At 42.4% G+C, this 27,146-nt stretch overlaps 1 protein-coding gene across 1 annotated transcript; it reads right to left on the reverse strand.

Annotated features, from left to right (window-relative positions):
• Positions 1–2,150: 2,150 nt before the first annotated feature.
• On the reverse strand, positions 2,151–26,218 carry LOC120434236 (immunoglobulin mu heavy chain-like). The gene is made up of 6 exons (XM_039601919.1): positions 26,046–26,218; positions 25,630–25,953; positions 6,404–6,451; positions 2,924–3,235; positions 2,717–2,791; positions 2,151–2,369 (listed from the first exon to the last, which is right to left on the reverse strand). Exons 1-6 carry the CDS (start codon positions 26,086–26,088, stop codon positions 2,221–2,223), a joined length of 951 nt encoding a protein of 316 aa, XP_039457853.1. The 5' UTR covers positions 26,089–26,218; the 3' UTR covers positions 2,151–2,220.
• Positions 26,219–27,146: the final 928 nt, after the last annotated feature.

The raw sequence follows: 27,146 nt of genomic DNA on the forward strand, positions 1-27,146 counted from the left end.
TAAGAAAACTGATATTTATTAATATTTATGTGACAGAAATAAAAATAATGCTGTAAAAATGAAATTCAACAGTTTATATATATTTTGTAAATGAAATCATGTGTAACAACATTTACATATAAATGTATTCTAAAACAAACAAAAAAAGGACTTAAAAAAATAAAATCACATATGACATTATTTACAGTCAACATCTGATTTTTAAACAAACACGTGTGGTTCGGTTGTGTGTTTAAAATATGTGCACACTGTGGTTCTTTCCCACATCTTCTAATGTGTTTTGTTCCAAGTTGGTTTCAGACTGAAGGATTCATTAAACCCTTTTTAAGAATCATTCAAAATGATGATCATCAATGATAATATCTATAAACAGTAATAAAAACAGGGCTGTGTTTTACATCAGCTTCAGCTTCATTTATTTGTACCCATGGTTAGATTTCATTTGCAGTAGGCAGTCATCCACCTTTACATACACATTTACACAACAGTACAAAAGTACTTTTTGATTCATGAAAGAGAAATAAGACAAATGTTGCCTTTGTATCATCTCTGATATAGAAGGTATCATTTGAAGATGTGAGTGAAGGACACAAATATTTTGATCTGGTGTTGTTCTACATTTTCGGACTAAAAGACAGAAGGAAGAAAGTGAAAGTGACTGTGCGAGGGGTTGAAGTCATGAAGTCAAGTGGAGGCCGCTGACTGCTGTTACTTTCTGCTGTACAGGTTAAACAGGGACTCACAGTCAGCCTGCTAGAACATTTGGATGAAGAGAAAAAGGAGGAAAAAGACTTTGAGGGAAAAATCCAATAAGATCAGCATGTTTTGAATGTGGGAATACAACAGTTTCCTCCACCATGACACACACTGGAGCCTCTTTTTGCTCACAGCTTCACTGTTTGTCTCAAAGTTCAGTTTGGAGGCCAAAATTGTTCCAACACATTTGTAAGTTTGCACTAATTTCACTGTGTGAGCCTTAATGGATGTAATCAAAGAATCAGTCAGTGAAATATGAAGCTGTGCTGGAAGTTTGGAGGAGAAAAGTGTCTCAGTGAGTTTAATGAGGTGAACACATGAATACAGAGCACTGACTGACACGTACAGACTCCTTTAATGAGTCGCACACATTTTTGGGACTTCATTAAATGTCAAAGTCAAAAATGACACCTAACAACACACAACAAGCTGCGACCACATTATTGTGTGTTTGCTGTTTGTGTGCTTTGTTTCCTGTTATGATAGCAGGCATACAGCCATGTTCTCAATGTCTCAGCTATCATTGATTATTTCTGCTTTTCCTCTTCTATTAGGCACTTCAACTCAATGAATGACACACAGAAAGATTTCATGACTGTGTTCTTCAAAATAAGGAGAATATGTTATCTGCATCTGAATGACTCATGTTGCCTTGTTTCTACTTTGTTTGCATATTTCTGCTTTTTGGAAATGATTTTCTGAATCATTCAGTAGTTTTTGTAATAATAATGACATTTAGCAAGACTTCAAAATGATTCTCCAACATTTGCTGTTCAGACTTGATCTGTTCTTACGTGTGTGATATCCAGAATGAAAAATTCAGCTCAGCTAATAAAATGGGAGCTGAGCAGACTGCAGGGGCTTCATGGTCTCTCCTCTGATTCCATTAAAGTTCATTTGTCAGCTCTGAGTTGAGGATTTGAGCTGTTTCTCTCACAGGTGAAGAACACAGATCCTTCCTGGAATCATTCTTGAAGCAGAGTTCATGCTTGTAACTGTCATTGTGTTATTAAAGTGAAAAGCCACAGCTAACGGTGTGGAGGCTGCAGAGCAGAAACCCACACAGCCCGTCTGCTGCAGGAGAGCAAGTTTATGATCTGTGAATGCTGCAGTCACACAGGTTATGTATGACAGAAAATGACAAACACATTCTTAAAGTTCAAATCTTTATTTTTACTTCAGACAAATAACTACATTTATTGTATTATGGTGGGTTCTGAATGCATCACCCGAGTTTTTCTGCAGAGATGTACAAAAAATTAAAACTTGACATAAAGAATCTACGCTTCATACAAACACATCAAACATGTTTATTTGTAAATTTATATTACACAGTTTAAGATGATTAAATGAGAAAAGGTGAAATGCTCATTAATGAAACATTGAACCAACCAGAATTTAATTTATATTTCTGACTGCTGACTCGAGGAAATCTGATGGTGAGAAAAGGCGAGCAGAAAACAGTCAGTCAGCATGTGTGCAGTTGGTGGACGCTCCCTTGTTTGTGAGGATCATCAGCAGAGAGAGTCCACAGCAGTACACCAGACTCTTCACTATCAGCACTGTGTACAGCAGGCAGAGCAGCTTCACCCTGCACTGAGACTGGAAGGACACTGAAGGACAGACAGACACAAAGAGACAGACAGACAGTCGGGTTATTCCTCTCAGATCAAGGAGAAAAAGTCCAAATAGAAACAGTCACAGCTTCTTCTTCAAGTGGATGAATTGATGTAGTGTTTGTGTCCACTTGGGGGCAGAAGAACTCCACAAGCAGCTAACAAACTGATCTCTGACATATTATGGTCTGTCTGCTGTTTGGTGCTGAGCAGCTAGTGTACAGTGGCTTTATCAGAGCTTGTTGGATGAAGATTTGATCAATTAGTGACACTTTAAGTCCCTAAACTTGTTCCCTCATTGGACATTGGAGCTGTCCATGCAGAGAGGCAGCAGGTGATCTTACAGTCAGCTGGCTGCAGAGCTGGCAGGTCTGCTGGCTCTCTCTCTGGAGGACAGGAGGCTGCTGGAGCTGGAACCTCTGAAACAGAAAAGGAGTCAAATGTTTGGAGCTGCAGTGAGAAATGTCAGTCCTCTGCTCCTCTGCTCTCTTTGACAGCATCTCCACATGAAGCTGAATCACTGCTGAACACAGTCACCAAGCCTTCATTACCTTGTTGTGTTTGGGCCTCCACTGTGCCCCCCTCGTGCTTCACCCAGCAGCTGTATTTATATGTGTCAGAATCACTCCCATCAACCATCCTGATGGCAATGGTGCGTCCCGACTCTCTGAGCTCCAGCTGCTCTCCCTCAGCAGGGGGCAGCTCCTCCGCTTCTCCGCCGTTCTTCTTCTGTCTTTTCCAGGAGAACTGGACCAGAGGAGGAAACATGGCTGAGGCCACACACAGCAGGGAGCTGTTCCCCTCCAGGTGGGCTCTGGATGCTGCTGGGTACACGCTCACCACGGGCTTCACTACCTGCTCATCTGAAGTTTGACAGCAGCAACAAGCAGCACAGACACACATTCACACAGTCAGCAGCAGCTTCCAGCACTGCACTGCATTCAGTCTGATCCTGGAAACTACATGGACTCTGATCACTAAACTACTCATCAATACAGCACAAAGTTCACTACATACACTGGATTCAGCTTCATATCAAACACAGTCATCACCTCATGTCATCATGGCTCACATGTGGAACACTCAGCGTGGTTTTAAAAATAACATTCAATTTGTTTCTTTTTCATTTGTCATGTGTTTGTTTCTTATTGTTTGAATTCAGTTTAACTTTAAAATATATACATTTGTTTTTATGGAAGTGAAAATGTATTTTCCATATTAGTCCTGAGACACAAGAGTCTCTCCAAAACTATATTTATATTTTTTCATAATACACTGCACCAAAAATGAAATAAACTTTAATTCCACATAATTCAATTGTTACAAAGTCTTTAATATATTTCATCATGCAGTCCATATTTGCCTTTCACTTTTTTCTTCATACATTTTTTTTGTAAAAGTTGGAAATGCACAATATTGATTATTTTGTTTTATGTTTCTTGTTGCACATATACAAAGAATGGAACAGCCATTTATTGTCATTGTACATGTACAACGGAATTATTGAAAAACTGTAGCATCTATTATGATGCAGTAAAAATTAAATTACAAATAAAAGCTTTTTCTAGAATATATTTTTAAATATATGGAAAATTAAAATCCACAGTATTTGAAAAAGAATATGTAAAAATATTTTTACAAAATATTCACCTTAGCAAATTAAGGACATTTAAATAATATTAACGTTTAATTGCCTTGCAGAAATTTAGGCTTACATGTAAACATGCAGAAAATACATATCTGGGTTTAACAATATCATGTTTTATAAGGAAATATGTATTAATTGTTTTATTTACTAAAAGTTATGTTAATGTAGCTACATAAATGTTTGACTATTAAAATAAATTAACTCTTCAACATGAAATTTTCCACACAAGACATTTATAGACTTTAAAGTTCTGATGCTGGTCTATAAAGCTCTGAATGGTTTAGGACCAAAATATATCAGTGACCTCCTGACCCAGTATGAACCTTCCAGATCCCTCAGGTCATCTGGATCCGGTTTTTTATCAGTTCCCAGAGTCAGAACCAGACACGGAGAAGCTGCATTCAGCTTTTATGCTCCATATATCTGGAACAAACTCCCAGAAAGCCTCAGATCAGCTGAAACACTCAGTTTATTTAAATCCAGGTTGAAGACTCACCTATTCTCAGCTGCATTTGAATAAAACACCAAATCCACACTTAAGCTTAAATTTCAAAACTTACATTTTAACAACTGATTTTGTCTACTCTCCAAAAGTTGAATCTGTTCATCTGGACGTAGCGTTTTGTGGGAAAAACGTTTCGTCACTCATCCAAGTGACTTCTTCAGTCTCAGCTGACTGCAGGTTTCCCCAAACCTTATAAACAGACACACAACCTTATAAATTTGACACACATCAAATTCACCAGGGAGGATATGAAAAGGGGCAGGTTAGCCTTCTTAGACTGTGAGATTTCCATCAGTAATGGGGGACATCTAAAAGCTGACGTGTACCGTAAACCTACACATACGGATCAGTATCTAAGGTTTGACTCTCATCATCCACTGGAGCACAAACTGGGTGTCATCAGGACGCTACAACACAGAGCCAACACCATCCCCACTGACACAGCGGCCAGGGAGGCAGAAGAACAGCACATCAAGAAGGCCCTGAGTAAATGTGGTTATCCCAGCTGGACTTTTGTCAAAGCTGGGAAGGCTCCTAAAGAAAGCTCCAGCCGATCCAGGAGAGAAGGACAACCGCTGCCCAGGCGAAAACCTGTAGTGATCCCATATGTGTCAGGAGTATCGGAACAGTTGAGACGCATTTTTCTAAACACCGGGCCTCTGTGGCTTTTAAACCCCAAAACACGCTGCGCCAAAAACTGGTCCACCCAAGGATCGGGTCCCCCGACACAAACAGAGTAACATAGTGTACGCTGTTAAGTGCCAGGAGGATTGACAGGATTTATACATCGGGGAAACCAAACAACCTCTAGCGAAGCGGATGGCACAACACAGAAGAGCTACCTCGTCAGGCCAGGACTCTGCAGTCTATTTACACCTACAGGCCAGTGGACACTCTTTTCAATGATGAGGATGTACACATCCTGGACAGGGAGGAACGCTGGTTTGAGCGCTTGAGTCAAGGAGGCCATTTACGTGAAAAGGAAAGACCATCTCTGAATCGAGGAGGGGGCCAAAGGGTACATCTGTCACCATCTTACAATGCTGTGATTGCAGCCATTCCCCAACTCTCTGTGAATGGGACTCATGGCCATTGATCAGTGTTCTTTGATCAGTGGGTTTTGGTCAGTGGTTGTTGATCAATGGTCATGGGAATTTGCATAATTATGATTAAGGAACTGACCTCACAGCCCATTGTTCCTTCAGTGGGCTGGTTTCAGTCATTATGCAAATGTACTGTTCATAAGGTTTGGGGAAACCTGCAGTCAGCTGAGACTGAAGAAGTCACTTGGATGAGTGATTTAAACGTTTCTCCCACAAAACGCTACGTCCAGATGAACAGATTCAACTTTTGGAGATTTACTTTCCTGGATGATTGAGAATGCATCAAGACGATTTTGTCTACTGTTCTGATTTTATCTACTGTTTTGTTTGTTTGTTTGTTTAAATCAATTTTAAATCATGCTTTTTAATTGTTTTTGTTTTTAATGTCTCTGTAAAGCACTTTGAATCACCTTGTTGTTGAATTGTGCTATATAAATAAACTTGCCTTGCCTATAAACATTTAATTTTTAACATCAAATATGATCTTGTGTTGAAAAACCAGCAGATGGTGCAGAATTACTGAGATGATCAAATCCTAAATATTTGTAACATCACTAATATTTGCAGAAATAAAGAATAACTTTAGTTGTTCAGTGAGATTTCAACATGTTCTCAGAGATTATTGAGCTTTTCTTATGTAACAATGGCTGCAGATGAATTCTCTACTAATGATGAAAAACTAACATGTAAAGCCTGAAGCAGCAGAAACTGACTTTAAACACATTTTCAGCTTCTACAATAAAACAACTGAAGGAAAATAAATGTTTGTTCTTACCTGTTACAGACAGTTTAGTTCCAGAGCCAAAGATGTAGTACCATCCTCCTCTCACAGCGAGACAGACTGCTACAAAAACCTGTCGCTGTTGAATGTGTCTGATAGGTTTGTAGCTTAACCCTATTCGCTGGAACGTTGAAGGCAATGTAATTACACAGCAAGCAAGACACGAGTAGGCAACATTCTTTATGATTCACGTGCACGGGAGAGAACTGGACAGGCGCCGTTCCTTCGCTTGACCCCAGTTGCTCTCGTCCGCTCCCCCGTAACACTGCTCTTTTATTGTGGTTACATGAATATGCATAGGTTCATTAACATATAGCATTCTTACATAGGAATGCATGTGAACAAAGAATACCCTGTGTGTGTGTGTGTGTGTGTGTGTGTGTGTGTGTGTGTGTGTGTGTGTGTGTGTGTGTGTGTGTGTGTGTGTGTGAACCCATAAACAAAATGCACTTAGAGTAAAACAGACATAGATACCTTTATCCTACCATAAAACAATAAGACAAGGTACGACCTCTCCCATGCTCCCAGGATGTAGGTGTGAAAGCCAGAGTGCTCTGGAATGCACACAACGTGTGTCTGCAGACTACTAAGGATCAATCCTCTATTAATCTACAACTAATTATAAAACTCTAAGCATATGAGTAGATATTTCTAAGCATAAATGACAATCAACAATACAAAACCTAACATTCCCCCCTTTTTGGCAGTTACGCTAGAAAAGTACCCAGTTATGAATACCTCACGTCTGACAGTGTCAATGCAACCATTTTTATACTCAGCATATGTCAATCACTCTAAATTACTGTCTGTAACGCACACAGTTTGACAAATGTATTAGAAGTTATCCAACTTCTCATTGATCTCATTCAATGGTAACTGCATCCTACAAGCAAACAAATGAATTGTTAATGGTCAAAAGAGAAATTAACATTTTCAAAAACACTCCAGCTTGATGGTGCTCCTCTACAAGACATGTAAATCACACGTCTCTCTGCAGAGTGGTTTAAGTTCTGCAGGGCATCATAAATGTGTCTTCAAGTTATCCATAGGACCAGAGTCCAAATGTATGGAGAATAGAGATTCAGACATACCAGTTGAGTTTGTTGTTTGTCACCATGGGTCTCAGCTATCGTGAAAGCTGCAGACCTCTTCAGCACTCTAGTTTTATGGCCTCTGCCAACCCCCATCACCTCACTTCAGGCCTCTGTCCTTTGGGGGATACATATCCTCCATTGTCCATCCTCTGCAGGAAAAATCCTCTATGGAAAGGGTGCTGGATTCAGTTATCTTACTGCTTTTATGATCCCAGCAGTCTTCAGTGTGTCATCGTATGCACAGTACAGTGACACAGCATTAGGTGATGTTCATAGGAAACTGCTGTCATCACCACCATAGCTTCTGGTTCCTGTGCTTTTCACAGAATCATGATGCCATCCTCGAAATCCGCCTGCGCTGTCGATGGAGCTTGGCACGCTCCCCTCATCCTTCAGGTGCCCGTCTGTCGTCCACAATCTCCTCTGTTGGCCTCTGGAAAGCCCCCTTGGCACAGCTCTCATTCCAACGCAGCTTCATGGTCCTTGCTGTGGCTCCAAAGTCTGATCTCATGATGGGCCCCAAAAAGCTCGACCTTTGACCTCAACCACTGCCTTGGCTGTCAGCTATGCTTGGAATGGGTTCGCTTCTCACTGGGCCTCTGAAGATTTCTCAGAAGATTCCTTTCAGCAATACTCTGACTGCTGCACCTGTATTTCCTTGCTAGGAGGAAAAACCTCTACTTGGAAAGCATGTCAATCATCATCAAACCACATTCTTTAGTTCAGTGAGCTTCATCTATGGACCATCAAAGCCTCATCTGAACATGGATGCACCACTTGCATAGGTTTAATACCCGTTGATGAACTGTTAATCACACAAAAATCATAAAAACATAGTTTAGAAAACATAAAAAAGATAATTTCATGTAACTCTGTAATTCTGGACCCCTCCTCTTGACGCATGGACACTCCCATGAGTCAACTCATCAAACCTAGATTCCTGTCTGAAAGAAAAAAGTTAGCTAGATCATGTCCCAGGCAACATCAGGGTGTCTCCCCTGGAGCAGCACCTATAACCCTGCAATAAAAGATGTTAGTGTGTTTTGCATATTAGGTTCGCTTAAAACCCGGCTCCTTCAGGAGCCTGCATACACACCATCATGGCCTGGAAAACAAGATCTAGAAGGAAAATAAAACTTCACACTTATAAACAATTGTATAATAAGAGTAAGAAAGCATTCAGCATCAACAGGACAAGTATCATGTGCAGGTTTCTCAAATCAGTAAACTGCAATTATTGGCATAATTTGCCTCAGACATGGATCATCCCATGTACTCAGTTAACATTAATGTAACCGGTGACTTCCCTTAAGCAAAGTCACTCCATGTATATAACACTAGGAGCTCAGCAGTGGCCAGCTAATGAGCCCCATATTAAACTATTCCATAAACACTGCATCTCTCATTTGCTTTCTCATGTTACTTGTCCGTCTCTGCTGAATCCTCTACATGCACACTTAGAAAAACAAACATTATCAACACACATGGATAATCCTGGAGGTCAGGCACAAATTGACAGGGTCCAGAGGTGCTGTAAAAAGACCATAAAGTTAGCCATTTATAGCTGTGGAAACAAGTGACACTAGTTTCAACACAGGAAATTTCTCACATGTTATTCACATCGTCAAAGTAACCTTCACATTTCCACAACAACACAGCGTAACAGCATCACCAACTCATAACCTGGAAGCACAGTTTTCCTCACACATGAACACAGAAATCCTGTCGTAGAAAAACATCAACCAGCTATCCTGGTATAAATCACATGAAGAACTGTAATGCTGTAGAAATGTTAGCGCTGCGCAGGTGTACACACACTTTCTCACAGTTACCTCTGTGAGCAACACAAGGTAGTGAATAACACCCCTGGTAGATGCACAGACACAGAAATTGGCAGTTAAAAGGTTAAATTGGTATGGCCAAAGCTCACGCAACCTCAAATGTTGTTGTCATCTTTCTGCTCCTTGTAAAAAGAAACACACATAAATTCATCTGCACCTTTGTCAGGTGGGGGTTAACTTCGCACAGTCGTGTTACATCAGTAAAGTCTTGTCAGCTTTTGTCAGCTTTTTTTCCCTTTCACTCATTCATTCATTCTTTCTTTGCTGTTAGTGGAACCTATCGTCGCCTTTAGCATCCACTCACAGCAAAATGACATCATTCCAAAAAAGAAAATTTCAAAAGAAGAATTTAGACTGGATTATCTCGCTGAATCCTTTTTGACAGGGACTTTCATTTTAATTCTCCCAGATAAGTGACTTTCTCCTGAGCCCATTTTAATTTTTTGGAGAAAGTCAACGGTTTGCAACGGTTTTCTCGACATGTCGTATAACGCTTTTGTTCCAATCGTGCAGATCTGCTCAAACAGAGATGATCAAACAAAACTTCCAGTGCACTGTAAAGTATCAAAATAAAAAGGCCTCGTTCAGTCATGACACACGCTCCTCATCTCAGGAGGGTAAATCATACCATTAGCATGATTTATCAAACCATCATACTAATTGGCAGGCTCAACTTCACAACAAAAGAAAAATCATCAGCTAAATAAACTTCAAACCAACCATCAGCTGCACAACACACAGAATAAGCCTCATGTCTTATCAGCTATGAATTTAATCCCCAGGACTGTACTTTTTACTCATTTAGGCCACAGATTGTATTTAGTTTTTCTCTTTCCCCGTCATCATAAAACATGTGACATGTTGTCATGCATTTCACAAAAGAAGTTTGTTCTTATGTATTCAGAGTTTTGTATCTGGGTGCAGGATTTACTCGCATATCACAACAGGAAACTCAGTGTTTTAGAGTCTCCACTCCAACACATCCCATTCACTCGTGTTAGAATTCAATCACCTTTCATTAATCTAAGAACGACCAACCAATTTGCATATCAGCTATTAACCCACTAAGTTGACAGGACAACAGAAATGCATGTTCAAAATATTATCACAAAAATAGAATTTCCCTCATACAGTAAAATATTTTGTGCTGCATCAGTCAGGCAGAAAGCATCTCGCAATTTACTATATTTACAACTAAATTTATTGTCTGATCACTGGTTGGTCAAACCAGAATCGTTTTTCCCACAAAAATTAAACTGTTGTCCTGCAACCTAGAGAGTTAACTGTCAGCATTGGATAAATTCAGCATTTGATAACATGTGTCTGTTAAATTTACACTATTTTAGCACTGATGAGAGATAACAAGCTGATTTTCATTGCATGTGTGTTTGTGTTATAAGGCAGGTTTAATCAATGTGTCTGGAGCTGCATCTCCAGCAAGGCATGTTCTTAAAGCTGCCTTTCCTACAAACTTCTCTGCTATTAATTGATCATTTTTAACTAATATGCTATGAGTCGAATGGTCCGTGCATCGCTTCTCATCACACTAAGTGACTTGGACACCTCTGGCCAAGTGCCACAGCCTACAGCCAGATCAACTTGTGACACACATCTGCAGCACGTTTGAATTCGTTTCATGCACAATACATTTGTACTTTTCAATTGTGTCTGTTTGTGCGTCATGCAAATAAACCTTTGAAATGAATGAAATTATATCACATATTTATTATTGGCCTACAGTTGTACAAAATGCCAAATTATATACACAAAGTCATAGAAATCACCACTCCAATTGGTCATCATGATTTTAATATTCTCTTTTTCCATAACAATGAAATACGCCTTGGACAAATATGACACATCAATAGTTCATTAGTGTTGTCACATCACATCCTGTAAGCATCTTCTGTCTGTGTCCTTTCCCTGGAAATGAATATTTCCAGCCAATATAGGCAATCCATTAACATGGCTGGAGAGTTGGTTGTCATATACAGTCTGTATAAGTGTGGTTAATCTAATGAACATTTGTAAGGTGATGCCAGTTACGGTGAATTTACAGCAGTTACACAGTGATTAGTAACAAACAGAGCCAGTGAGAGTGAGTGGATTTAAGAGTCAGTGACTCAGGTGTGTCGATTGGTTTGTCATCTGTTTGTGAGACTGGAGGAGACGTAGAAATCTTTTGTTTTAAATCTAAGTTAGGAAGATTCCTGTTTTAAAACGAGAACATTTTGTGAGAAATGCAAGAAGTACATCTTCAGAAAGCACACAGTTACATTCTGTCCATCATGTGGACAAAATTGAAAATGTTGAACATTGAAAAACTGAGTGTCACGGTTCTGGATCCGTTGGACCCAGTATTTTGGGTTTATTATGCTTTGGTTTATTTTGCATCTGGGATTGTTTTATTGTTCTCTTGTTGTGGTGATGATTATGATGATGTCTATTATTAGTTTCATTTTTCTGTTTATTTGTGTTTAAGGAATGGTTCTTAGTTGTATCTCACGTTTAGTTTAGTTCAGGTTCCATGTGTCGTTCTCTGTCTGTCTCTGTGTCAGGTCTGCGTCTTGGTGTAGTATTCTTGTTTCCTGTTTTATTGTGAAGGTCTGCGTCTCATGTGAGTGTGTTCAGTTTACCTCCCTTGTCTCGTCTTGTTAATTACTCCCAGCTGTGTCCACCACCTGTGTGTAATCTCCCTGTGTTTCTCTGTGTATTTAAGTCACGTCTTTAGTCATTGTTGTTGCTGGTCCGTCTGTGTATCCTCCATGTTCCACTCGTGTGTTCACCCTGCTGTCTAACGTCATCCACCTCTGCTCGCCGTCTGTCATGTTCGTGTTCTGGTTCGTCCCCCATAGTTTAGTTGTTTTCAGTATAGTTTAGTTTGTCTCCGTTTGCCATGTTTTCCCTGTGCCGTGTATTTCAATAAACAACCTTCTCACCTTTACAAAGTGCCTGCATTTGGATCCTACTTCATTATCTTCACACGGCTCATCTCTCTCGCCGTGACACTGAGAACATTGGGCAAGTTCAAAGGAAATGTTTTAAAAACGAAAAACCTTTACCAAATTGTTCCTAAAAATAGTTATGGAAAGTCTAACTGTTGTATGTCTGTTCTACATGTTTATCTAATGGAAAATAAAGTTGCTATTGTTTTATTGCAGTTTCTTGACAGTTCTGAGTGGATTTACATTTACCTGCAACAAAATCAATGTCATTTTTCTGTTTTTCAACATACTATAAGGCTTAATTTCCAAAACGTGCATATGTTACGGGTCCCAAGGATGAAGACCACGAAGACAAATATGTTACCTGTAAAAGCAGGTGAAGAGTCGAGTAAGGAAGGCACGATGCGTCTCTGCTTTCCTCCAGAACGTGTCTGAGTCTGATTTATTTTACACAAATAAATGCTATATAACACTAAACATGAGCTTTCAATATACTAATCAGCTGGTTCCTCATTCACGTCAATTACATTTACTTATTTCACAACCCCAGTGAAATATACTCTCTGTAACTGGCTCAGTTTCTCCAGTTCACACTTCTTTACATAACAGTTACATTCCTTTACCATATCAATAAACACATCACATTGCCTTACACAGTGTCTTACTGGCTAAACAGTTATATTCAATAACGGCATCAGTAAATACATCACATTTGTTTCCTTCAGTAATTTACTGGCAAAATCACTGTTTAGTGTATCATGAAACCCAGCTTGTTTAATTAACCTGTGAATGCCTCTGTTAGCTACACAGAGTTGCTGAGAGTGCTTGTGTTACACTAACTAATCTACTCAGTAACTTTAACATAACTATTAACATTCACATCTCACGGAACTGATTTGATTGGAACATTACAACACGTTTGCACAGAGCATAGGAGTGCACTGACTCTGCTTCACGAGCGCTCCACCTAACGAGCGGGCTCGCGGTGCGGCCGCGCGGGACACTCCTCTGGTTTCTCCCGTGTTTACATATAAATAACTCCGGCGGACCGCCTTAAACTCTCTAATTCACATTAACGTGGGTAACCATGGTAACAATAAACAACACTTTCGGTGCGAGCACCATTTACCGACCTGTAAAAGCAGGTGAAGAGTGGAGTAAGGAAGGCACGATGCGTCTCTGCTTTCCTCCAGAACGTGTCTGAGGTAGTGGTGGGCGGATCGATCCAAATATCGATAGTATCGATCCCAAGTCGGGATCGGTATCGGATCGATACTAGCCTGGTTAGATCGATTCTTTACTCTGAGTTCTGCTTGTTTGCTACGCTGTGCTTTCGGCAAAAACGAAACAGCCAGGTTGCTGGACTAGCCGCTCCTGTGTCAGTGGAGAGCAGGCACACTTTGCTCCCCCCCCCTCTCTTATGTTTCTGTGTTGCGCTGACACCTCACGTGACTTAGACACTTTGGGGGTTATTAAGTTGTTTACATATTAATTATATTTTTACCAGTTGTTTTTGTTGCTGAGAATTTTAATTGTAATTTTCGTATTATAGTTTATCAACACTATTTGTTTTAATTTGCTTACTGGTTTGCGTGCACTTAAGATTTAAAAAAAACGAAAAAAAAACAGGGCAGACCCCATGGCATTTTCATGCTTCGCTGCATCATTTATTTTTACAATAATCACACGGTTGCTGTAACAGTACATTCAACGGCTGCAGCGGGAGAGCTGCAGCAGTACACATCACCACCACCAAACCTGCAGTGGCATCGCAGAACACGCCCTGCCACATACCCCCATCGCCTACTTCACCCCACCCCGCGAGCAGGCGAGGGAATCGGCACGGACCATCGGCGCCCCATGCCCCGGCCCAGCGACGGGGAAGTGTCCACTCTGGCGGTCGCCCGTGCCTCCAGCGGAGGCCTGATGGCCACCCATATGGCAAGCAGAGGCGGCGGAGCAGGAGTGGAAGTGAGCCAGGGCTCAGAGACAGCTGGGCAGACGGCCGGCACGCAGGACCATGCAGCCTGCGTGCCGAAGCGGACAGCATGCCGCCCTCAGGCAGGACCCCCGCGCACATCGCGCACCTCGACCTCCATCTCCAGCTTGGCAGGTCCCGCTGGCGCGCCTGCCTCCGGCTCACCCGAGCCGCGCGCTGTCCACCCTTACAGTGATCACACAGTTGCTGTAACAGTAGCCTACATTAAACAGCTGCAGCCCTCCTACTGCCAGCTGTACACATCAACACCAAAAACAACAAAAGCACAAGCAGCGCACAGGTTTTAAGCCGGTGAGGCATGATTGTAGATGCAATGAAGGTGAGTCCACCTCATCTGCAGCAGCATCGTAGACCACGGCCCGCCACAATAATAAAGCATTTTTTATTTAATTATAAATAAATTATTTCTATAAATAATCTATAAATAGATTATTTCCAATAATCTTAAACTATAACTTTATACCAACGGTTGCATGTGGAAAATCGATCCAGGTCTGCTTTTCATCTGAAAGTGACAAACTAAAACATTTTCATTATTATCATCACTGCTTAACCGACACACAGAATTCTCTCTCTGTCTGTTGAACTCGTCTTCCTTAAAAGCAGAAATTAGATTGTAGTTGTTCTTGGCTGATAAACACAAAACCTTTTTCCTATGATTATTTTTCATCTACAATGTAAATTTTGTCTCTTCTTTACTCTACACTTGTTTTCTTTTTTTCTTCTTTTTTTTTTGCATAGTGACCTGAAGAATCACCGTTCTCACAATTGGAGGCTTAAAAGTTACTTTCACACAGCGCACACACACACTGCGACGTCAGACACATTCACACTCACTTTTTCATCTGCATAAATAAATCATATGGCTGATGGTAATCCATAAGTATGATCACAAGTTTATCTAGTTAGTTTTCAACCCAACAAAACAAATAAACAGAAACATGATGCTGATGCCCTAAACACTCTACACACACGAGTCAAGATGCAGGAAAACTGCTGCGCATCTGAAAGACGAAGCTGAACTTACGTATACACTACATACTCGAGTTTACATAGTTCTCTTCCCCTTTCTTTGATGAATTTTCAGCCAGCTCCTGATCTAATAATGTGTAGCTTGCTCATCAGCTCAGAAGAGACCACAACGCAACCTCACACAGTGGTTGCGTGCTTTGCCCCACAGTGGCAAAGACTAACATTTGAGATTCTCCCGTGACTAGTTTACGCTCATGACAGTTATGAGAATATAAATACCTCGCAGTGTTGGGAGTAAATTCTTGCAAAAATGTGTTGTCTCCCTGTGAGGCAGTCTTACTTGCTTGGGAACCCATGATAACAACAACCGTGTCACAGACCATGCCTGCTCCGCAGCATTCACACAACAACAACACAAAATAGGCCTACTCCGGACTCACACCGGACCGCTCGGGACTCTAACCCAATCTTTCGGGACCCTAACCCATTTGTGGGACACTAACCCAGTCGCGCGACTAAGCCCAATGAAGGGACGCTTGGGACACAAACCCAGGGCGATTTCAAAGCCAGACACTCACCGGACGCTTGGGCCCTTGGGCGATTTTACCAAAACCTCTCTTTCGGGACCCTAACCCAGTTGTGGGACACTAACCCAATCTTTCGCGATTATAGAGTCACTCTTTCAACTTACTTGGCGTTGCTTAGCGTGTAATATCAGCCTCGGATCCCGCCGATCGTCATTCGTCGAGGAGAGAAAACAGACAGCTAATCCACCGGCCCGATGACAAATTCTCACGGCTTGCTGACGTCAGGGTTCTCTCCTCGGTGAATGCCGACTCCAGGGCTCCGGCGTCGAAGGACCAATTAATGATAGGTTTGTAGCTTAACCCTATTCGCTGGAACGTTGAAGGCAATGTAATTACACAGCAAGCAAGACACGAGTAGGCAACATTCTTTATGTTTCACGTGCACGGGAGAGAACTGGACAGGCGGCGTTCCTTCGCTTGACCCCAGTTGCTCTCGTCCGCTCCCCCGTAACACTGCTCTTTTATTGTGGTTACATGAATATTCATAGGTTCATTAACATATAACATTCTTACATAGGAATGCATGTGAACAAAGAATACCGTGTGTGTGTGTGTGTGTGTGTGTGTGTGTGTGTGTGTGTGTGTGTGTGTGAACCCATAAATGACTTCCTAAATCTGCTGGCCTGGAAGTCCAGCAGTTCATCTAAACAACATAGATACGTTTATCCTACCATAAAACAATAAGACAAGGTACGACCTCTCCCATGCTCCAAGAATGTGGGTGTGAAAGCCAGAGTGCTCTGGAATGCACACGACGTGTGTCTGCAGACTACTAAGGATCAAACCTCTATTAATCTACAACTAATTATAAAACTCTAAGCATATGAGTAGATATTTCTAAGCATAAATGACAATCAACAATACAAAACCTAATAGTGTCAGCTGAGGTGAATGAGTCCAAATGAGGAAGCAGGATCATATTTCAGCTCCATGATGTGTTTCTCTAATGTTCATATCAGCATGACTGTCTCTTCTTCTCTTTTCTTTTAGCCACACTAGCAGCACGGCTCTGATGTTAATGTCAGTCTGTTGGTCAGTCCACTACTTTAGTCCACATGAAAATAGGTCTGTGAAGGTTCTCAGTCATCCAGGTCATCGTAGTCTAAGGATCTTGGAAAGAAAAGCGTCTGGACTTCTTTAAGTTGCTTGAAGACATTTCACCTCTCATCCGAGAAGCTTCTTCAGTTCTAAGGTCAAATGGTGGAGAGTCCCAGATTTAAACCCAGTGGGAGTTTCCCCCCAAAGAGGGACAAAGGACCCCCTGATGATCCTCTATCTAATCACATGAGCCAAGGTGTGAAAGCGGGTGTGGGCCCCAATCAACCAGGGTTTCGGGTGAGCTCATTGTGAAACCTGGCCCCACCCTATCATGTGATTTCCTGAGGTCAGATGGCCCAGGATGTGAGTGGGCGTTAAGGCGTCTGGGAAGGGATCTCAAAACTGGATTATAGATGGCAGACAGTTGGTGTCGTAAACCACCGCCTCTGTTCAAAGATGGTCGCTCACAGTTAGACTTAAATGGCTTCTTTCACTCCTCTTTCAAACCATCTGTCCTCTCTGTCCAAAATGTGAACGTTGGCATCCTCGACAGAGTGACCTTTGACCTTTAGATTCAGATGGACTGCTGAGTCTTGTCCCGTGGAGGTGGCTCTTCTATGTTGTGCCATGTGCTTGTGAAGTGGCTGTTTGGTCTCTCCGATGTAGAGGTCTGGGCATTCCTCGCTGCACTGTACAGCATACACCACATTGTTCAGTTTGTGTTTAGGAGTTTTGTCTTTTGGGTGAACCAGTTTCTGTCTGAGTGTGTTGCTGGGTCTGAAGTACACTGGGATGTCATGCTTGGAGAAAACTCTCCTGAGTTTCTCTTATACACCAGCTACATAGGGGATGACAATGTTGTTGCGTTTGTCCTTCTTATCCTCCCTCGCTGGTGTCTGATCTTCTTTTTTGTGCATTTTTGCCGACTTTATAAATGCCCAATTAGGATAACCGCATGTTTTAAGTGATTCCTTTACATGTGTGTGTTCCTTCTTTTCCCCTTCAGGCTTAGAGGGAACATGTTCTGCCTGGTGGTGTAGGGTCCTGATTACTCCACATTAGGACCGGATGAGATCGGATGAGAGGTGAAACGTCTTCAAGCAACTTAAAAGAGTCCAGACGCTTTTCTTTCCAAGCTCCTTAGACCACATGAAAATAGAAAATCCCTATATAGGCACCAGTCCATTTATCCCAAAGAAAAAGCAAAGAGATGCTTCAGGGATGCTTCTGAAATGTGCTGTGGCATGTCTGCTGGAATCATTAGTCTTGTATTGAGTGGCCTCAATCAGCTCCAGCAGCCTTGTAGGAACACAAAGCGCCCATGCCTGCTGTTAAAAATAGAACTTTGGAACAACCAAGTCCAACAGAGTCCAACAAAAAACGTGTGAAAGAGCTGGAAGCGAGCAGTTCATGTGAGAAAATCCAACATGTCAGAATTAAAGCTGCGCTGTGTCCAAAATGGAGTCAAATTCTTCCAAACTGATGTGCTGGACTGATTATCAGTTACTGCAGGTGCTCCAGCCGAGGAGGAGCAGGAACCACCAGAACTGCCAAACCCCACTGACACACATCACACACACCACAAATGCCACACTCACAGAGAGACAAAGATAGAAAACAGAGGGAGGAAAGATCGATGGTGGGTAGGCAGCAGAGGATCGGGGGACCATAACACCATCTTACACAGTTATTAACTAATGAGCTCACTGACTAATCTGAAACATCACTTTGATTTTTCTAACAGCTTCATTGGAATTTCGGCTCACAGTGGATCTGCAACATGAGCAGCTGAGGAGCTTCAAGAGCTGAACTTGAGGTTTAAGCTAGAGATGGCACGATACCACTTTCTTATGTCCGATGGCAAATGGACTGATTCTTATATAGCGCTTTTCTACTCTCCCGGAGTACTCAAAGAGCTCTATACAACTTCCCACATTCTCCCAATCACACCCATTCTCACAAGCACTGACTCTAAACTGAGTGCTGTCTAACCACATTCACAAACATGGATGCATCGGAGAGCAACTTGGGGTTAGTATCTTGCCCAAGGATACTTGACATGCAGACTGGAGGAGCCAGGGATCGAATTACCAACCTTCCGATCAGTAGGTGACCTGCTCTACCTCCTGAGCTACAGCCACCGCCAATGCTGATACCGATATCATAAATTTGGATATCTGCCAATATAAATCCAATAGAGCGTATTTTATAATCAATAAAACATTTTTTTATATCTTGCTGAATTTTGCTCATAGTTAAATAAACAAAACAGTACAGCTATTCTGTTATATATATTTCATAGTATTTTATGGGCTCTGATTGTGGTCAAAAATATTTTGTACTTGTAAATCAGGATTTGTATGTGTAAAAAGAATTTGTGTGTGTGTAAAAAAGATTTGTATGTGTAAAAATAATTTGTGTGTGGACAAAAAAATACGTGTGAAACTCTGCACTCAACTTTCAAGTTACAAGTACGAATTTTGACCCTATTTTAATTCCTTTCATCTGATTGGTCAATGTCATGTCAATCACAAATTTAACTATCCAATCAGAGAACAGATGGGTTTGGCTGTCGGAGGGGGGTTTTTTTGAACTGCAGGTCCTTGAAGGGTAATACAGTTTGAAGCTGGAGGATCTCTATGTAAATATCAGACAGAAGCTAGGTCCCCTAACTTTCAGAAGCTGTTGAAAGGATAAAGTTGTGGTATATCAGTGGTTAGAAATACCATTATTACTTTAGGATTAGTTTAACACAAAGTCAGGGCTGACGTGGGAGCATTGCTGTGAGTCACAGTGCTCAACATAAAGGTCCTTTCACATCAGACGCAGCATGTGCTGCTAATGCTGACTGCTAACTAAAAGCCAAGGATCCAGAATTTGTTGAGCTGGCTGCTGTGCTCGGTGGGCTGTTGCAGCAGCTCTACCTGTACTAGATACACCTGCTCCTTGTCGTTTCTATCTCTGATTGTATGTCCTCTACAAGATGTTACGTTCTTAGTCCCTCGGACCCTCCAGCGAAGACAGACGAAGGCCGAATGGGCCCCTCGGACCCTCCAGCAAGACGGAAGGCTGAAGCGGTCCCTCGGACCCTCCAGCAAAGACAGAGGAAGGCCGGATGGGCCCCTCGGACCCTCCAGCGAGACGGAAGGCTGAAGCGGTCCCTCGGACCCTCCAGCGAGACGGAAGGCTGAAGCGGTCCCTAGGACCCTCCAGCGAAGACAGACGAAGGCCGGACGGGTCCCTCGGACCCTCCAGTAGGAACAGCTCAGCAACGCCAAGTCCCTCATTTGATGTAAAATGTCTCATTTGAGGGCCGCATTTCGAGCAGCCTTTGAATTGGGACAGCCTTCGTCGAGTCGCTGTAGCGTAATCGGCCTTATGCGGCCTGTAAGGCTGCAGACCCTGAATTGGGATACAGCCAGTGTGTATAGAGTGTGTTTTCCTGTGATACTTGTCGGTCCGTCTGCTTGTGTTCCCCTATGGTTCCTCTGTGGTATTACTCTGTGCTCCAGTGCTCCATGTCCTGTTTTCCCAATCTCAGGTTTATGTTTCATGTCTCCAGTTTCTAGTCTCTGGGTTTTGTTTCTGTTCCATTGTAAATAAAGCAACTCAAAGTAAGTCCTTAGTAAGTGCCTGCTCTTGGGTCCACACTCTCTCTTCTCGTGACAGTAATGTTCTCTCAGATACATCACACAGAGGTGAAACAACACAATTTTCTCAGATAAAAGTCAAATGACGTAAAATAAAGATTTTCTGTATTCTCTGTGCAACTAACCTTGAGGGGAACACTGAGGACACCAGAAACACTACAACAAGTAATAAAATGAAAACAGAAACCAAAACTCAATGAAAACACAAGAATTCTAAACTTAGCACATCAGAAAAACCCCAGGCCCATTGCAGTCATATAAATGTGTGTTCAGTCTCCTGGAAATGAACAGACTCTGTTTTGAAAAGTATAAATCAGTCCCAGAACAACAACAAATGAGCTTCTGAAGATGCTAAAACAGGGACAAAAGTATCTTTATAAAATGATTCCTGCTGTCTTCTTACTGCCAGTGAAAAGGTCAGACTGCAGTTTGGAACAACATATGAGGACAAAGAGCTGAATTTGAACCTCTGATCTGATGGAAAAATAAACATGTTGCCCTGAATGACCATGATTATGTTTGGAGGAGAAAGGGAACCATTAGCAAGCTGAACACACAGTGCGCATGCGCCAACCAGCGTGCAGCCTGTTGCAGTCGCTCCTGCTTTTTCTCTTAGTTTAGCTCTGTTTTCTTACTATTCTTTTTTTTTTCTGACTTGTATTTTCATCCGTTTATTATCTTTCACCCAATCATGTGGATTGAGAGAGTTTTTCTTCTTCTGGTGGCCGTGGAACTATTACTTTTATCAAGGAACGGGACCGCGGCACATCTCTCCTACACTCACGGACTGTTTACTCCAGAGATCAGCTGATCGCCCTGATGCCGGGCCGGCTCGCTGGCCAGACCCGCAGAAGTACCAGCTGAAATTTGGAGAAAAAAACACATCGGGATGCAGAGGTCAAGGACAGAAGAAAAAAAGAAGGAGACGGTGAGACAGCGGAGGCTCGAAGTGAGGAGGAGGTATAAACCGTGTCTGCCGTCTATCGTGATGGGAAACGTGAGGTCCTTAGCGAATAAAATCGACGAGCTCTCAGCACTGGTACGGAGTCAGAGGGAATACCGAGAGTGTAGCCTGATGTGTTTCACCGAATCATGGATGCACCAGGACATTCCCGACGAGAATGCCTCCGTGGAAGGCTTCCACACTGTTCGGGCGGACAGGGACAGCATCGCTAGCGGTAAGCGGAAAGGAGGTGGGCTTGCTGTTTTAGTTAACAACCGGTGGTGTAACCCTGCCAACATAACAATCAAAGAAAGGATTTGTTGCCCGGACATTGAACTGTGTGCTGTAGGACTCAGGCCGTATTATTTACCCAGGGAATTCTCTCACGTCATCTTGGTGGCTGTTTATGTTCCTCCCTCTGCTAACCCCACAGCTGCATGTGACACTATCCACTCTGCCATAGCCCGGTTACAGACTCAGCACCCGAGTGCCCTCATTGTGATCTCGGGTGACTTCAACCATGTATCACTGGACAATACACTTCCAACATTCAGACAATATGTGGACTGTCCCACCAGGGGAGAGAAAATTCTAGATCTGCTGTATGCTAATGTAAAGGATGCATACAGCTCCTCCTCCCTCCCCCCACTTGGTAGGTCAGATCACAACCTGATTCACCTCACCCCCTGCTATGTGCCAATTGTGAGGAGGGAACCTGTGACCACGAGGAGCATTAGGAGGTGGTCAGAGGAGGCCTTAGCGGAGCTACAGGACTGTTTCGAGGTGACCAACTGGGAGACACTCTGTGAGCCTCACGCTGAGGACATCAATGGGCTAACTGAGTGTATCACAGACTACATAACTTTCTGCACCGACTCCATTGTTCCAACTCAGACTGTTCATTGTTACCCAAATAACAAGCCGTGGGTGACTAAGGACATCAAAGCCCTCCTCAACGACAAGAAGAGGGCTTTCAGAGGGGCAATAAAGAGGAGGTGAGAAGGGTCCAGGTGTTACTAAAGGACAAGATCAGAGAGGCTAAGGACAATTACAGGAGGAAGCTGGAGTGGAAACTCCAGCAGAACAGCATGAGAGAGGTGTGGAGGGGCATGAAGACCATCACTGATTCAGGCCAACCAACAGCAGGGGAGCTGAGGGAGGTGAGGATAGAGCTAACGAATTGAATCTGTTTTTCAATAGATTCGACACCACAGTGTCTGCTCACACCCCCTCAACCTCACCTGTAGTCAGCCTGGAACCCAGAGCCACACCACTGTGCCAGCCTCTCTCTTCCCATAGCACTGTTGCCTCCTGTGGGATTCCTGACACCCCTCCCCCACCTATCACCTTCACTCAATACCAGGTTGAGAGGCAAATGAGGAGACTTCACTCAGGCAAGTCTGCTGGACCAGACGGAGTGAGTCCCCGCGTCCTGAAGGCTTGTGCCCCCCAGTTGTGTGGAATCTTTCATAAACTGTTTATGCTGAGTTTGAGTCTGCAGAGGGTCCCAGTGATGTGGAAGACATCATGCCTCGTCCCTATTCCAAAGACGCCACGTCCCAGTGGCCCCCAGGATTACAGGCCCGTGGCACTGACCTCCCACATCATGAAGACTTTGGAAAGGCTCATCCTGGACCAGCTGCGACCCATTGTAAGACCACATCTGGATCCCCTGCAATTTGCCTATCAGCCTCGTCTCGGAACAGAGGACGCCATCATCTACCTGCTCAATCGCGTCTACACCCATCTGGACCAGCCAGCGAGCACTGTGAGGGTCATGTTTTTTGACTTTTCCAGTGCTTTCAATACCATCAGGCCGACCCTCCTGGGTGATAAGTTAGCAGCGATGCAGGTGGATGCTTCACTGGTGTCCTGGATTGTTGATTACCTGACAGGAAGACCACAATATGTACGTCTCCCACAGTGTGTGTCTGACAAGGTAATCAGCAACACAGGGGCACCACAGGGGACTGTCCTCTCCCCCTTCCTCTTCACCCTCTACACCACAGACTTCAGCCACTGCACAGAGACCTGCCATCTTCAGAAGTTTTCTGATGACTCAGCGGTGGTTGGATGCATCAGCAGGGATGATGAGACGGAGTACCGGGCTGTGGTCAACTCCTTTGTCACGTGGTGTGAGCAGAATCATCTGCAGCTCAACGTGGCAAAGACCAAGGAATTAATAGTGGACTTCAGGAAGACCAGGAAACACTTGACCCCTGTTTCAATCCAGGGGGTCAGTGTTGACATTGTGGAGGACTATAAATACCTTGGAGTACACATTGACAATAAACTGAACTGGACAAAAAACACCACAGCACTTTACAGAAAGGGCCAGAGTCGTCTCTATTTTTTGAGGCGACTGAGGTCCTTCAACATCTGCCAGAAAATGCTCAGGATTTTCTATGAGTCTGTTGTGGCCAGTGCGATCCTCTATGCTGTTGCATGCTGGGGGAGCAGGCTGAGGGTCGCTGATGCCAACAGACTCGATAAACTGATCCGTAAGGCCAGTAGTGTTGTGGGGATGGAGCTGGACTCCCTCAAGGTGGTGTTGGAGAGGCGGATGTTGTCCAAAATAAAGACAATGTTGGATAACACCTCCCACCCACTCCATGACATGCTGGTCAGTCACAGGAGCACGTTCAGTGAGAGACTGAGATTACCCATGATGCACCACTGAACGACACAGGAAATCATTCCTGCCTGTGGCTGTCTCACTGTACAACGCATCCACTTAACATACACATGTTTCTTTTTCTTTCTTTTTCTTTTTTAGCTATTTATTAATAAACAACTTATGTATATATATACCTGTATATATTGTACTATTCTTAGTTAGTGTATTGTCTGTCTTGTTAATGTCTGTTTACTATGGAGCACTGTAACAAAAAAAATAATTTCCCCTAGGGATAAATAAAGTATTCTGATTCTGATTCTGATTCTGACGAACACCATCCAAACTAGGAACACTGTGCCAGAAGCATCATGCTGTGGTGGTGCTTTGCTACTTGAGGCTGAGGTATACTTCACCAGGTGGCATGAAGAAGAACACTAATGTGGTTGTAGTGCAGAAAATCTCAGGACATCAGCCAGGAAGTGGACAAATGGACAACAACTACAATTTAAAAACAACAAAGTCAAGTTAGTTGAGCGACCATCACAAATCTGATCTCAGTCCAATAAAAATTTATGGAGAGAAGCAAAATTCAACAAAGAGTCCTAAAAACCTGATTCAGTTCCAGCATTTCTGTCAGGAGGACTGGAACAAAATCTCAGAAACTTCCTGTGATTAAATGATTCAATTTGAGGAAATTAAGTTATATGAGTTCAAACTCCTCACCTTAGCTGGAATTTTGTTTTACATGGAATAATTTTTTCTCCTGGTAAATCTGTGTTTAGTCCAGTCAGACTCTGATTTTTCTTCAGCAGTGATGCTGGAAATGAAATTAAGCTGCCAAAGCTGCTCGAATGTGATTGGTCGGGAAACACAAACAGAAAGCAGACATTTTGTCCTGTGATTCCAGATTCAACATATTCAGATACAAAGTCCGTTTATTTCTATCAGAGAGAAAAGAAGGTGATAGAAAGATGAGGCACCATGACTGATTCATCCTCTATAAACATCCACAGGAAACTGATGGAAATCAGTCCAACAAAATCAGCGTCCTAATGAGCCGCTGCTAGAAGGACAAAATCCTGACCTGACATCAGTCCAAGATTTGTCTTTAAAATGTCCTAAAGTGAAAGTGTCTGGTTAAATGTACTGAAAGGTGTTAAACAACAAGTGCTGCTGGAAGAGTTTTCATGAAGAGAACATTAACACTGTGAATGAGGGATGGACTTTGATTCAGTTTGACACAATCTGTTTTTCTTTCACTTTGAATAAATGTTTTTGTGGAAGTTTGATGTCATCTGTTCCTCTTGTTTCTGTCTTAAAACATGAAAAATCTGTTTAAACAGAAATAAATAGAATTGAATTTCTGACAGCAGTAAATAAAAATCGTCCCTGAGCTCAGTATGTTTGTGACTCTGAGATGGAGGTGAAATCTGTGAACCTGGGCTGTGGTTTACTGCTCTCTTCCTGTCACAAACACTGTTTGACATCTGTTCATCTGTTGGTTTTTGTTCAGGCTGCAGGGATCATTTCTCACTGTGGGGAGCAGACTTATAACAGGAGCAGTAGTAGGTGGCTGAATGATCGAGTTTAACTTTCTCTAACTTTAGATTACAACCATTATGTTTGTTGCCAGCTGAGAAATCTTGTTTCTGAGGATGAGCATAATCTGAATAAATGCCACAATCTTTTGTATCAATGCGCAGAATAATTTTGAATGTTTCTATTTTCTGGTACCAACGTATATATTCACTATCACACTTATTAATCCCTCCACAGCTGAAGGAGACACTTTCTCCAACTCTCCTGGTCAATGTTAAATCGTCCTGAATCAGCTGTTCTGCTGCCATGGTAACCAGTGCTGTAGAGACACAGACAGATAGATGAAGGTTAGTGTGACAGTGTTTGTTACAGGTTGACTTTGTTGGCTCCTGATTGGCTGGAAACACTCACCTGAACACAGACAGCACAGAGCAGCAGCTGGGAGGAAAAGCATTTTGTGCAGTGGTGTTTCCTCTGGTGAACCTGGGGAGAAGTGGCGCTCTGATGCAGCTGAGGCCAAACAAGGACGAGCTGTGAGATCAGACGAGGGCCACGTGGTTTCTAACAGGTCCTCAAAGCTCCCATCAGCCCCTGCAGCGGCCCACAGATAAGACTGCTGCTGCTGATTGACAGCTCAGCTGAAGCTGCTGTGTGGTTTCATCATCTTCATTTCAATCTGACAGCAGATCCAAAACTCTGGGTCACATGATGCAGAAACACTCAAAAACATTCAGGTTGCTGTGAATTTAGTAACACACTCTGTTATCTGTTGTTTAACAGCTGTGATGAAAACACTAAATATAGAAACGGAAAGTAAGTAAAATATATATATATAAAAATATAAAATACAAATTATAAATAAATTATAAATACAAATTAATATGGTGGAAAAAATATTTAAAAGCTCATAAATTGTAAAAAAGTAGTACTTAAAGTACTTAAAAAATAAAATCACATATAACATTATTCACAGTGAACATGCTATTTTAAAACAAACACATGTGGTTCAGTTGTGTGTTTAAAATATGTGCACACTGTGGTTCTTTCCCACATCTTCTAATGTGTTTTGTTCCAAGTTGGTTTCAGACTGAAGGATTCATTAAACCCTTTTTAAGAATCATTAAAAATGATGATTGTCGCGCTGACCTAGTAGGTGTGGCTGTTACTCTTCTCTTCCTCCTCCTGCCCACTACCTTCTTCTTCTTTCTTACATTTGTAGTGGCGGTTGGCAAACAACTGAAAGGTGCATTACCACCACCAACTGGTATGGAGTATGGTCTGGAACGACGCTCAAAATAAATAACTAAATAAATAAATAAAAATAACAAAAATTCCTCAAACCCTTCCAAACAGTTTCCCCTCTTTTAAAAACTGAAATAAGGCCTGGTAACTTTTACTTCCCGATTCCTTTCGCAACAAATCAACAAGATCCAGTTTGATTTTTAGGTTACTGAGATTTTGAATCAATTGTCTCCTCTCAACCTGATACCTCTGACACTGCAGTATGACATG

Source organism: Oreochromis aureus, linkage group 18 (genome assembly GCF_013358895.1).
Source record: "Oreochromis aureus strain Israel breed Guangdong linkage group 18, ZZ_aureus, whole genome shotgun sequence".
Classification (NCBI taxonomy): Eukaryota; Metazoa; Chordata; class Actinopteri; order Cichliformes; family Cichlidae; genus Oreochromis; species Oreochromis aureus.